Raw genomic sequence first — 12452 nt, 5'->3', positions numbered from 1 at the left:
TCCTCCCCCGTCCTTTTACCCTCTTCCCCTTATTTTGGCAGCTTTTCAAACCAGCGGCAACCAGCTCCTGCCTGCCCCCACCCTGCCAAGCCCTTGGTGGGAGGTGGATGCTGATGTTTTCCAGGGTTCCCCATTGCACTGGGGAAATTTTTAACGTGTTACGGAGATTTTTTTCTTTTCCCCAGGGGAGCTTTGCTGGGGGGTGGGCTTGGAAGTTTCCTCACCCATAAATAACCATTAATAGAAACTTGCAGGAGATGCCCAATGTGAGCTCACCCGGTGGCTGACTCCAAGCAGTTCTTCTGCTGAGCACTTCTTATTTTGTTCTGATGTACCCGGTGAAAAAAAGTAATAGCGCCTTCTCCCCAGTCATAAGTACTGGCCCCATGTTATTTATAGCAAGGAGGCACAGATTGCTTTAGTATTCTCTGAGCAGGGAACAGCAATGGACCCTAATTGACATGAAAGGCGGGATGTAAAATAACATCCCAGTGCTGTCTTGTTCTTGATTTCTTATCTTTAAAGGGAATCCGTCGAGAGGGTTTTTTTTTATTGTTCCTTTCTATTGTTGTTGTTTAGAAAAAAGTTGGTCTTGCCGATTAAAAGGACTAGGGAACTTATTGGAAACCGTTTATTGCTCTGTCGGTGTATCACCATTAATTAGCTGTTCTCAGTGCCCACACCAGGGAGAAGAAAGTCAATAGAAAGGGCCTTGCTTATGTCAAAGTAAAACCCAGGCCAGGTTCACAAAGAAAAAGGGAAAATTGGGAGAGAGAAGAGTTGTGGTTTTTTTAATATGAACCTCTGTGGAAGGACAATGCACGGCTCTGGAAGCTGCAATGTGATTCTTGAATCTTCAGCATTTGCCGTTTGGGGGAAAATCATGCCATCCTTGCCTGATTCGGATATAGCAGAGTTACCCAAGGCATGTTTGAAGCATTCGTGGCCTGGGGTTTTGTTTCATCTCTGTTTCAGATTTTGATTTAGAAAAAAAAAAAAAGAAAGCAATGAATGCTTTCGCAAAGCAATGCCTTTGAGGTTTTTTTAATTATTATTATTACTCTTCTAAAACAGTTGCAGAAGTGCTTGAAATGGTCCTTAATTTGAACTGCCAGGAAAATAGTTCAAAATTCAGGAAATGAGGCAAGAGAGACGAATATTGTCAAATGCCTGACCTGCTTTTCAGTTCTTGCTATCAATGTCTGTTATCCCCTGGCCCTGCTGTTTTATGTGAGATTTAGATCAGTCACAAACATGAGATTTCATACAAAATCTATCACCATATTAAAAGGAAAAATGGCCTTTTCATGCTAGCTGAACTGTCCACTTTCTATGTGAATAATGTTTTATAACCTTGGGGTGGTTGATTGGAACCTCTGCAGTGATTCTCTTTGATTGGTTTTATGCTCGTCTCACTGTCTTTGAGCCGTATTTAGTATCTCAGTGGGATTATTTTGATTGCCAGTTATCCTCAAAAATACAAATAATCAAACTTTAATTTACTGATGATGACAAAACGGACAGAGCTGACTGAGGTTTATTTGGCCATACAACCGTTATTTGCAGAGAATCCCAAAGCAGGCTGGCGTGTGTTTGAGAGTGTCAATCTCTTATCAGCAACTAATGATTTTAAATGAGGATGGGCTTTTGATATGATAGCTCTTCATGGCCAATGTCAGAAGACCCACTGATGGCATAGAGATTACTCACCCTCCTAAAATTAAGCGTGAGCCAATGTACTTTGCAAATTTAGGCTTAAATATACATTAAGGGGAGGAGGTGAAATCAACCTTGTTTCTTCCCACTCCTTGCGAGGTGCCTCGTTTGGCTGTGAGCTGGAACGATTCACCCTGCGCTGGTGACCACGTGCTGAGCTGGTGTACGCCAAACCAGAGAGAAGGGGAGCTTTGAGCATCCCATAGCCCCGCTCCCACTGTGCTGGAGAGTCCCTCGTTAGGAGGGAGCAGGAAGGTCAGGGTTCACGCTGCCCCTGAAAGGTGCCGCTCAAGGAAGCGTGATGCCTTATTCACATGCAATAACCCCCTTTCAGATTTTACTTACGGAATGGGGAGGTATCAGAGAAGGGCAAATATAGCACAGTTTGTTTGCTCTCTGGGGAAATCACACTCCAGCAAACTCCTCCAGCCCCTGTAGGATCGCTGTGTTTCGGCTCAGACCTAGAAGGAGCTTCCACTCCAAAGACTTAAAGCAAGAGTGTAAATAAGGTTGAAAGCACACGAAGCCCTTGGGGTCTTTTGGCAGACTGCGGATTTTGCAATGTTGACTGTTGCCTAAGAGCTCCTAAGTTATTTGTTCGGAATAAATGCTGCTTTGTGGGGCTGCCTCTCCTTCCCTGTCCCCCTCCACTTTGCACGGTTACTAAATATTTACAACCAACATGACATTGCGCTCGCTGCAGCTCTCCTGGTTTGCTCCTGCCGCAGATTGATCTGATTTTTCAAAGTTTTCACATAATTTGCAATCTTGGTTCTGACAGCTAATTACAGAAACGGGGGCCTGACAATGCCTGCATTTCGCAATTAGCTGAACCCACTAAGATCTTGCTAATTGTGGGCCAGCCAGGAGAGCAGGAGCTGCGTCGGGGAGGCTAGAAACGATGTTCGGAGAGTGAGACTCTAACTAGATTAAACTGGCACGATCCTCCGAGCCTAGGTGACTTCAAATGGTGTTTCTGTACAGATAGGGATGGTCTGATTGAATGTTTTATCCTTTTCCTTAGGGGAGGACATTTCCAGCATGTTATATAAAATGATTATTTTCATGCATTTTTCTCCTTGTTAATCCAGTTAGTTGAGAGTGTTAGAAGTCCATTACAAGCAATAACTTTAAGAAAATATGGTTTTATCCAGACAGCTGCTCTTACGCTGATTTATTTTGTTCTCTGTATGTGTTTTGTGAGCTGCACTCTGAACACAGACCCACTCCCAGGAGCACAGCCTTGCAGCCGGGCTGGTTTTTCCAAGACTAGCAGAGAAAGAACCGAGTCCTTAAAGTCTCCAGAAGTCCCTGGGGAGCAGTTGTGCTCGGCTAGCAGGGGTTGCTCTTAATATTGGGCAGGGCAATGTTTAAAAGAGAATAAACCCGTAGGGCTGCCTCCGCTGCGGCGGTTGCAGAGATGTGCCCCCAGGCCGTGTCAGGGCAGAGCGCTGCTGCTCGCCCACTGGCGGGGACCAGGGAAGGGGCTCCCCCCACCCCAGCCACAGCCAAGAGTGCAACGGCATGTATTTTGGAAGGGGGATGGCTGGTTTTTTGTTCTCCAAGCGGCTGTGTTTACTAGGGGCTGAAATGATGGGGTTGGCCCCTTTCTTTCCCCTTTGCCCCGTCTCCTGACCTGGCATGCCCATCCCCGCATCTCTTGGTTCCATCACAGATGGACCCCACATCCACCCCATCCCTATACCTGCTGCCTTGGTTTCTCCTCTCTCCTTACGCCTGCGATTTGGCTTGGTACCTCCAGAGGACGGGAGCAGTTTGTCACTGGATGCTCCTGCAGCGCCTGGTGGAGCGGGGCCCTGGTCTCGCAATTGCCCCCAGGTGATACCAATGAGAGATGCCAACATGGGGCACAGAGCCGTCCGCTCACTCAGGCTGCTGGGAGGAGGGCTCGCTCACTTTGCGGATGCAGATTAATTTGAAGTCCCTCATGGATTGCATGAGCCGTTGTTTCTTGCAAACAGTGCATGAAGACGTGCGGGGAGGCATCTCGGTACCGCAAGGTGGTCTGCGTGGATGAAAACAAGCGGGTGCAGAACAACGGCTACTGCGATGCCAGCAAACGCCCCTCCGAAATTGAGAGCTGTGGGCTGCCGCCCTGCGAGTACGTCTGGATCACTGGGGAGTGGTCGGAGGTGAGTGCCCATCCTCGTCCCCACGCAGGGACCATGCCGCTCTGCACCGGGCCACGCTCTCCTCCTCTCGCCTCCGGCCTCGCTGAGATATTGCAACCCAAATCAACAGTGGCAGGGCAGTGCTGCGTGGTTTAATTATTATTTGTTGGTTTGTTTCTGTGTGCAATTTCCCTGCTAGAGAGAAAGGAGCAGGGCTGTGAGAGAAGACCAGGTTATTAAAGAGTAAATGCCAGCATGCTCAGAGTCCTAGCTAATATCCAGAGGCAATTTTCTTCCAAAGCACATCGTATCCAGCAGAAACCCTCCTTGGTTTTGTGCCATTTTATTTCATTCACTTATTTATTTAGTTTTATTCCCATCCCCTCCTGGGGAGCTTCGGGGCCCCATGAGCTGTGTGAGGGTCCAGGTGAGCATCCTGGGGGAAAGGCAAGCCTGGCTGTGACGGTGGGGACACATCCTTCCTCGGTGCCGTCTTTGGCAGGATCGAGGACCCAGCGCGAGCGAAGGCAGCAGGTTCACCCTCGTGGCTGGGAGAGGGCTCAGCAAGGAAAATAGATGTGTTTTCTTTGCGGCAGGCGCTGCATGCAGGAGGACCCAGGCTAATCTCAGCCTGTTTCCTTCTTCAGCAAGTGAAGGATTATTTTCCACTTGGAGGAACAGCAGAGGGAAATGACAAGGCAGCTGCTGACACAGCACTGATTAAAAAGAAAGAACAAGAAAAGGGAAGAAAGAAAACATGCCGGGACTGAGGGGGAGGAGATACAAGCCACCCAAGATAGGGCAGGAGGGTGAAATGTGGAGAGGTGGGAATTTCTCAGGGCAACCTGCTCTCCTGGGTAGTTTCCTAAGAGAAATATTAGGGTGCCTGTGAGGCTGGGGCCCTGGCTGCCCCTTGCCCAGACACCCTCTACCCATTCCCACCCACCTGTGGTTGTCCTCTAATTAGAAGGAAAACCTTCCCTTTCTTCCAGTTGCTGCCAGGTACCTGCAATTCAGGGTCAATCTTGACCATTTTCTTTCTCTGTGCATCCTATGGCAAAAAATAAAAGAAAGGAAAAAAAAGAAAACCCAATTACAGAGGCATTTCTGAGTTCCCAAGGATCTTCTGCTCCTTTCTTTGTCCTTGGGGAGAGATAACGTGTGCCCAGGAGCCAACCTGGAGTAGGGGGTCCTGGAGCAGCTGTACAAGTAGCACAGGGAGGAATTGGGTGCTCAAAGGCAGTGTCGGGCGCCAGCCCACTTGTAGCCACTCACAATACTCATGGCTGGCTTAAATAGTTACTAGTGATCCCTTGGAGCAGCTTGTCATGTTAAAAGCTGGCAAGCCTGCTTTTCCTCCCCGTTTCGGGCAGCATTCCCGAAGTGTGCGGTGCTAACAGCTGCTCCCTCTGCCCACAGTGCTCCGTCACGTGCGGGAAGGGATACAGGCAGCGCCTGGTGTCCTGCAGCGAGATTTACACCGGGAAGGACCACTACGAGTACGGGTACCAGAACATGGTCAACTGTCCTGGCACACAGCCGCCCAACATCCAGCCCTGCTACCTTGGGGAGTGCCCCGTCTCGGCATCCTGGCGCGTCGGCAACTGGGGAAGCGTAAGTTTGGCAAACTTCTTTTTTTAACCAAAAAAATTGGAACAAACTTATTTTTCTTTACACCGGGGACGCAGTCTGAAGGTTTGGCAGGGGAATGTTTAAGAACTGCATAAATTAATGCAATGAATACCCTTGTGCAGCAGCAGCCCCAGTGTGTGTAGGGCTCCGTGCTCCAGACTGAACCCCATCATATGGGGGAGTCCTAGCAGCCACAAGTGGAGCCATGATCTCCCCAAAAATTTGGATGTAGCCAAAATTTGTGGCAGTGTTGGTGGTCATGCTGAATGCTTAGTCAGAAAGTGGGGTCATTGCCAGAAAACAAGGGTTTGAAAGCCTTGTGCTAGAGGGATCGATGGATAGCTGGCAGCTGGGGTTGATCCTACTTGGCCATGTGTATGAGCAAGACTTGGGAACCACCAATAAGCCAAAACACTGGTAATTTGAGCCTTAAAGAGATTTTTCTTTCTTTTTTTTTTTTCCTTTCCTTCTTACAAATGCTGGGACAGGGCAGGGGAAAGAACTTAGCCTTTCTGCTAAAGTTATTTGTGTTGAGCCTCTTCTGGGGCCTGAACTACAAGATCAAATTTTAGTTAAGGTGATAACATTTCACTTCTTTGGGCTTCTGACATTCTTTGAAATGTGGTGTTTCTCCCATAAATTTGATTTATTAACCCAGCTCAGGCATTTGTAGGAATTTGTCAAACCTTTACAAGGCAACGAGGGTCAAGTCAAGCAAAATGTAGTGGAAGTTGTCACAGTAAATGACAGAGCCGTTTGAAACTTAAGTTCCTGCTGCCCCATAGGAAGCTTCAGATCCTCCCTGCGAGTCAGGGCAGAAGAGTTACAGCAAAGAGCTCAGCCTCAATTAATTGGTATTTTTCCCCAGAATTTCAGTGCAAGATGTCCAACTCATTAATTTAACTTCATTGCAAAGAGTATCCATTTCAGAGAGCAAGACCTTTCTCCTCGCTTTGGGCTGCTGAACGTCCCAGTGACTACCAAGTGCCATGACCCTTCTCATCTCTGATTTTCAAAGGGATTTAATGTAAAATACCATCACCTTTGATGGACAGAGAGAGTCCTGCTCAGGTCCTTAGTTAAGTTTTATGGATTTGGACCTGATAAAGAGTAAATGCCAAGTTGCAAATACCGTGAGCCTTTGAAGGCTGCCTCCTTCATGGTGTGCTCCTTTAGACTAATAATTTCTAAGCTGATGAGCAGCATCATTTTCTTGGCAGCCTAACCTGGTACCTGTAGAAATGGCTGATTTTCAGTTCTCAAGTATTGAAAGAACAAGTTGCCGAGGGGGAGCAAGATGCTCCCACCTCCCATCGCCCGTGCTCAGTGGCAGCCAGCGCGGACAAGCTGCTGCTTGGTAGTTCCAGTAACTTGTGCAATTTCAGCCTTAAGATTGCCCTTGATTTGGGCTGTTTGAGGATGACCCAGTGTTTGTGCAGATTTGGCCGTTTTTCCAGAGGGTGAGGGGAGAGAAGGTTTGGAGGCTGTGGGTTTTTTGGTGCAATTTGGATAGAAAACAACAAACCATGTCATGTTTGTTCAGAGGCCCCTGTCAGTCCCAAGAAATGTCTCCTAGCCACCAGGAGAGGATTTCTACCGTTCAGGCCTTCTGGTGAACATTTCTCCCTTGTACAACCTTCCTAGTGTGAAAAATAAACAATTTCACATGAGCACATGGTTCACCTTAACCAATAGTGCCTCATCCTGTAAAGTGTTTAAGTGCTAAGCGAAGTTCAGTAGTCTTCTTGAAATAATTAGTGATGAAGATAATAATGAAGGGATTAATAATAAAAGGGATTACTTGTTTGATTAAAATTAAGCCTGTGTTTGAACACTTTGCAGGACTGGGGCCTTTGCTGCTGTCTCTTGATACAAGGGAAACAGGCTGTCTCTGTTCTTCTGGAGCCCAGAAACCCTTGAGATAAAATACGAATCTCTGTCTTCTGTCTTGCAGTGCTCCGTTACCTGTGGAGTTGGAGTCATGCACCGGTCGGTGCAGTGTTTGACGAACGATGACCAGGTCAGCAGCTTGTGCCATGCAGATCTGAAACCCGAAGAGAGGAGGACATGCCACAACATCCATGACTGTAAGTCTGCAGATTTGCACCTTCCTTTGCCTTTCTCGTGGCCTGAGCATCTGTTCCCATCAAACGCCTAGAGGTGTGCAGTATTTCCAGGCCTCGGGAGCCATCCAACTAAGCACTAAGGCACTTCAGGGAGACCTTTTAAAAATAAACAAAGTGTTTTGATGCTTTGGATGCCTCACATTGTTACAAAAGAAATTTTGATGTACAGTGGCTCAGTGACTACAAGTATTTCTGTTTTGTTTCAGGTGAATTACCAAGGCGTTGTAAAGATGTTAAAAATCTCAAAGGTGTCACTGAAGATGGTGAATATTTCCTTCAAGTCAAAGGAAAGACATTAAAGGTGCATTTCAGCAACAGATTGAATTTTGGATTTTTTACCTCCGTTTTTCTCTGCCATCCCTTTGCACATGATACCTGACAAAATTCTGGCTTCTCTCTCTCAGGTGTATTGCTCTGGGATGCAGACTGACAGTCCAAAGGAGTACGTGACCCTTGTAAATGGGGATGCAGAGAATTTTTCGGAAGTGTATGGATACAGGTAAGAAATCCCTTAATCCTGAGCTTCACAGTATTTTTGTTTTCCATGGCAATATTTTCCGGTCATGAGTAGAACGGGTTTTCTTTTGATTTAGATTGCATAACCCGACTGAATGTCCGTATAATGGGAGCAGACGAGAAGACTGCCAGTGTAGGAAAGATTACACAGCAGCTGGGTTTTCCACCTTCAGCAAAGTAAGGCTGGACCTGAACACTATGCAAATAATAAGTGAGTAAAAACAGGGCCTTGCCATTAAAAAAATATGTTTATTTTACACAAATATAGCTGTAACTACAAACAAGCAGTAGTACTCTAGCGGGCAATATTCCTGAGCTCTTCTGTTAAAAGCTGCTTTTAAACTTGGTCACCTGTTTGCTGCTTTACACTTAGAGACTGCAACTCGAGTATATCAGAGATGTGCATACTATTTCTCTGTAATACTGGAAAATATTAAGACAGTTGTTGGCGCGTGTGCTGTACAGAATGAATATTTGCATGCTCCCAGCAGGCCAGTGTATTTTTTGAAGGATTTTATTTCATTTGGTCTCCTATTTTCAGACTGGACTCAAGCAGAAAGCTTAACCGGGGAGGAGCTGGCCCCCCATTTTACACACAGACCTGTCAGGGGATCCCGGTACAGGGGGCTCCACTGGGGTCGGGATGCTGCTCCCTCCAGGCCAGGGTGGAGGAGGCTTTTGGCAGAGCCAGACCATGGAGAAATAACTTGTGTTGAGAGTGATGGAGCTGGGGCCATGGATTTGCAGGGGAGGAGGGGACTGTAGCTGTGCACTGTACGTGTACCCTGTCTCTCTTGTCATTCATGGGAGCTGGGAGCCATCCCGCCACTGAAGAGCCCGCAGCATCCCGTAGCGTTAGGGTTTCAGTCCCCCTGACTCCAGGGATGCTCTCAGTTTCCAGCAAATGTTTTGAAAATACCACATATTGTTGGGGGTTCATTCAGTAAATAGCGGAGATTTTTTAGCAAATCAAAATCCTTCCTTGTAAAATGACTCTCTATCTGATAAGGTTTTTTTATCACTTAGTTTTCAAGCCGTGAGACCTCCCAGTCTATCAATCTGTAAAAAGCTACTAATAGTCTGTAAAAGCTCCTAGGTAAAGATCTCAAAGGAACCACCCTGGGGGAATTTGATACCAGCTCCCTTTGAATTTCAAAAGGAGCTGGGCACCTACCTCTGTCAGGCAGGAGCTATCTCACATCTCCATCTAAATGAGTCTCCCTCCAGAGCAAAATACCCCAATTCCCTTTGAAACCCCGACCCCTGGGCTGGGGCAGCCAGGAGAGCACAGAGATGGTTGTTTGCCTTTGTTTAAAAGGGAGATTTAGGAGGTCCCACGGCCTTCTTGAAAGTGGGGAATTTTCTGATAGAGAAATAAAACCCAAGTCATGGGTTCGAGTTTTGGTGTTATTTATACCTAGGCCCTAAATTACCAATGTACTTAAACTGAGCTGTAAACATTGAACGTTTAAGTGTCCTGTTAAATTCAGTGCTCACGTGCTAGGAGTCACATGTAGGATGACTTGGGGGATTTAATATTAAAAATTCAGCAGTCTTGACTCTCAAGATTAATGTATGGAACCAGCTTTAGTGAATTTAAACATTAGTGAAGAGCATGTTTACATTTATTTTGTCTTTTTCCCTGCATCTTTCTTTCCGTGTTATTCACCAACTATGCTCCACAGCGACTGATTTACAGTTTGCACGGACACATGATGGACGACCCGTTCCTTATGCCACTGCTGGGGACTGCTACAGTGCAGCCAAATGCCCGCAGGTATTTGACAATAGCATTTCATACAAATTGGTGCCATTTGTTTTGTTCGGGCCCTCTATTAATTACTGCTGATCACATCAGCCCAAGACCAGTGACTGTCACGTTCTCATCTCAGTGGTCGGAAACTTTTCCCTTTGTCTGTGCAGAAAGCACTCTCCATTTTCTGTTCGGGAAAATGTCAGGTTATTATCAGACCGGCATCGGGACTGGCTAAGGGACATTCCCCAGGGCTCCTGCAGCCCCCTGCGGGTGCTCAAACAGTCGACAGTAAAGGAGAAAAGGAAGAAGTAGTAAGCTGTGGGAGAAAGGCTGGGCTTTGCACGTGTAGTTGAAGGTAAGATCAGTCCGTGGCAGGACTTGGTGGAAATGCTGGGCAGGGAGAGCAGCAGTGAATCAGGCCATCGGGATGCCCTGGGACCCTGCCTCTGCGTTCCGCAGTCTTGTATCTGCTGAAACTGCTGTTTTCAGGGGTGCGGGAAGACGGGTGAGATAACCCCTCTGGATGGAGAAGGCAGCAGGCAGACAGCAGGACTCCTGCCAAGCCAGCTCAGGGTGGAGATGCCCGAGAAGGAGAGGGCATTTGCAGGGCAGGAACAGGTCGGGTTTCTGCTGCCGGACCGAGGAACTCCGTCAGTCAGACTGCAGTGGTACCCGCCAGCCGCTGTCCCACCATCCCCACGCCCTGCTGCTTGTTTTCACAGCAGCCCGGTGGGACCATCACTCAGTCTACTTTGGGGCTGGGAAAACACTGACAAAACGAAGACAGTGCCTGCACGTCAGGGCAAATCCAGCCTGTCCCAGCACCATGAGGTGCCCGGCCACAAAAGCACAGAGCTGAGCACAGGCTAAGTCGCATCCTCGGTAGCTTCAGGAGACGATGTAGGACATCTAGCCCAGTTGCTTGGAAGAAATATGCTTTCTTGAAAGTCTTTAGGAGGCTAATTAACACTGTGCTACAGGTGACTTGCTCTGTGTCCCCAGCACACCTAGTTTCTGTGGAGCTGGGGGATGATAAACGGTACATGTGGATAGTCCAAGGTATTGGGTAGACCATATTTGCAAAGGGCATTAAGTAGGGAGTTGCAGCAACAGATGGCAGAGGGCAAACCTCTCCCTCTCCTTCCCTCCCTACTTTCGGAGCTGACACTTTTCTGCACAGCTCAGCGGCTTAGGGATTGACTTCTTACCTCGGGAAGGCTCCTGAATGTTAATATCCATCCATCTGACTCAGACAGTTTGCTCCTTGCAGAAAATCAACATTCCCAAGGCAGCAAGTGCAGGGAGCAAAGTTAACAGCCATCTGGTACCGCATGGCTGTGCTGGGCTGAGGGTCAGTCTGGGGATGTGGCCACAGGATCCCTCCTTGGGTCCAGAAACAGGCAGGGCTGGGATCTGCCATACGGGGAAGGGGAAGGCTGGGGGGATCTGCGTTGGATACAGACACAGCCCTTAATTTTCCACCCGTTTTGTGCATTTTGAGACAAGGTGGAATGAAGTGAAGGACATTTTTAAGAAATAAACAAATGAAAGAGTTTTGATTTTACTGAAGTCTGGAGGAAAAAAAAAAAGCCCAGTGGAAAATAAGGAAAATAAGGACAAGTGTGCCCTCTCCAGTTGAGGAGGGAGCAGCGAAAGCGGCTGCAGCGCATCCCTGGAGTACCTTCCCATCAGCCGCTGGCGCACGTCAGGCTCCGCAGTTTGCCATGGAAAAGCCAAGAATGCCCTCAGCCGGCAAACTGCGAAAAAGCAGTGCAAAACCAAGAAAAAGCAGTGAAAAACCAAGATAAAGCCCCTCCTTCCCTGCAGCCACCAAGGAGAAGGAAATTACTAACCCAAGACGTACTGTGGTTTGTACAATATGTGCTAATCACTATCAGAGCGATGGAAAAAATTGAAAACATTGCTGGCAACATCCTGGCAGAAAACTGTCACCATGGCAAAAGCATGGCGTTTTGGGTTAACCAGGCTCGTCTGCTTGTTTTTTAGGGTCGCTTCAGCATAGACCTTTACGGGACAGGCCTGTCCTTAATGGGAACAGCAAAGTGGCTCTCACAAGGGAATTACGCAGTGTCGGAAATTCAAAAATCCCCAGTAAGTTGTAATTTTAATTATGGTTATTCCCGCTCATGAGAAGTTTCCAATTGTTGTCTTTCGTGGCGACATCTTCCAAGCAGGGACTAACAAAAATCTAACATCTGACATCAGAAATGAAGTGTTGCCTGTAATTGTATGTGAGGTGGGGGGGACCTAGCGGGTTTAACTTGATTTGAGTTATTGCAATTAATTAGCGAGCCTGCTTAACCGTGAAGCTGAAAACGCTGAGTGCTGTGGGGCAGACATATCCTTAATTAGTTGTCTGAGATGTCCGACGTGGAGCGTGCATCACGTGGCAGGCAGGACCAGGGTGCACAGGGTCAGGGCTGCAGAGCAGGACTTGACCTGCCGGAGAGGGTCCAGGTGCCAGGCGAGTGCCCTGAGTAGCAGTTGTTCCCAAAACGTTGCTAATAAAGTGTGGAGGACGTGGACCTTCCCAATGGGCTGGTCTGGGTTTAT

The 12452-nt window shown here is 47.6% G+C and overlaps 1 protein-coding gene across 1 annotated transcript in view; it reads left to right on the top strand.

Annotated features, from left to right (window-relative positions):
- Positions 1-12452, top strand: part of ADAMTS9 (ADAM metallopeptidase with thrombospondin type 1 motif, 9) — an 82218-nt gene that overhangs the window by 67923 nt on the left and 1843 nt on the right. Inside the window, exons 31-38 of the mRNA XM_009329501.1 lie at positions 3699-3869; positions 5268-5462; positions 7435-7567; positions 7813-7907; positions 8011-8105; positions 8200-8333; positions 9808-9899; positions 11886-11990. Of these exons, the coding sequence (XP_009327776.1) occupies positions 3699-3869; positions 5268-5462; positions 7435-7567; positions 7813-7907; positions 8011-8105; positions 8200-8333; positions 9808-9899; positions 11886-11990 (1020 nt within the window). The remainder of the gene's footprint in view (positions 1-3698; positions 3870-5267; positions 5463-7434; positions 7568-7812; positions 7908-8010; positions 8106-8199; positions 8334-9807; positions 9900-11885; positions 11991-12452) is intronic.

The sequence above is a fragment of the Pygoscelis adeliae genome, unplaced genomic scaffold (genome assembly GCF_000699105.1).
Source record: "Pygoscelis adeliae isolate BGI_AS28 unplaced genomic scaffold, ASM69910v1 Scaffold148, whole genome shotgun sequence".
In the NCBI taxonomy this organism is placed as follows: domain Eukaryota; kingdom Metazoa; phylum Chordata; class Aves; order Sphenisciformes; family Spheniscidae; genus Pygoscelis; species Pygoscelis adeliae.
The sequence above is the reverse complement of the archived record's forward strand: the minus strand, read 5'-3'. Positions and strand labels throughout refer to the sequence as shown.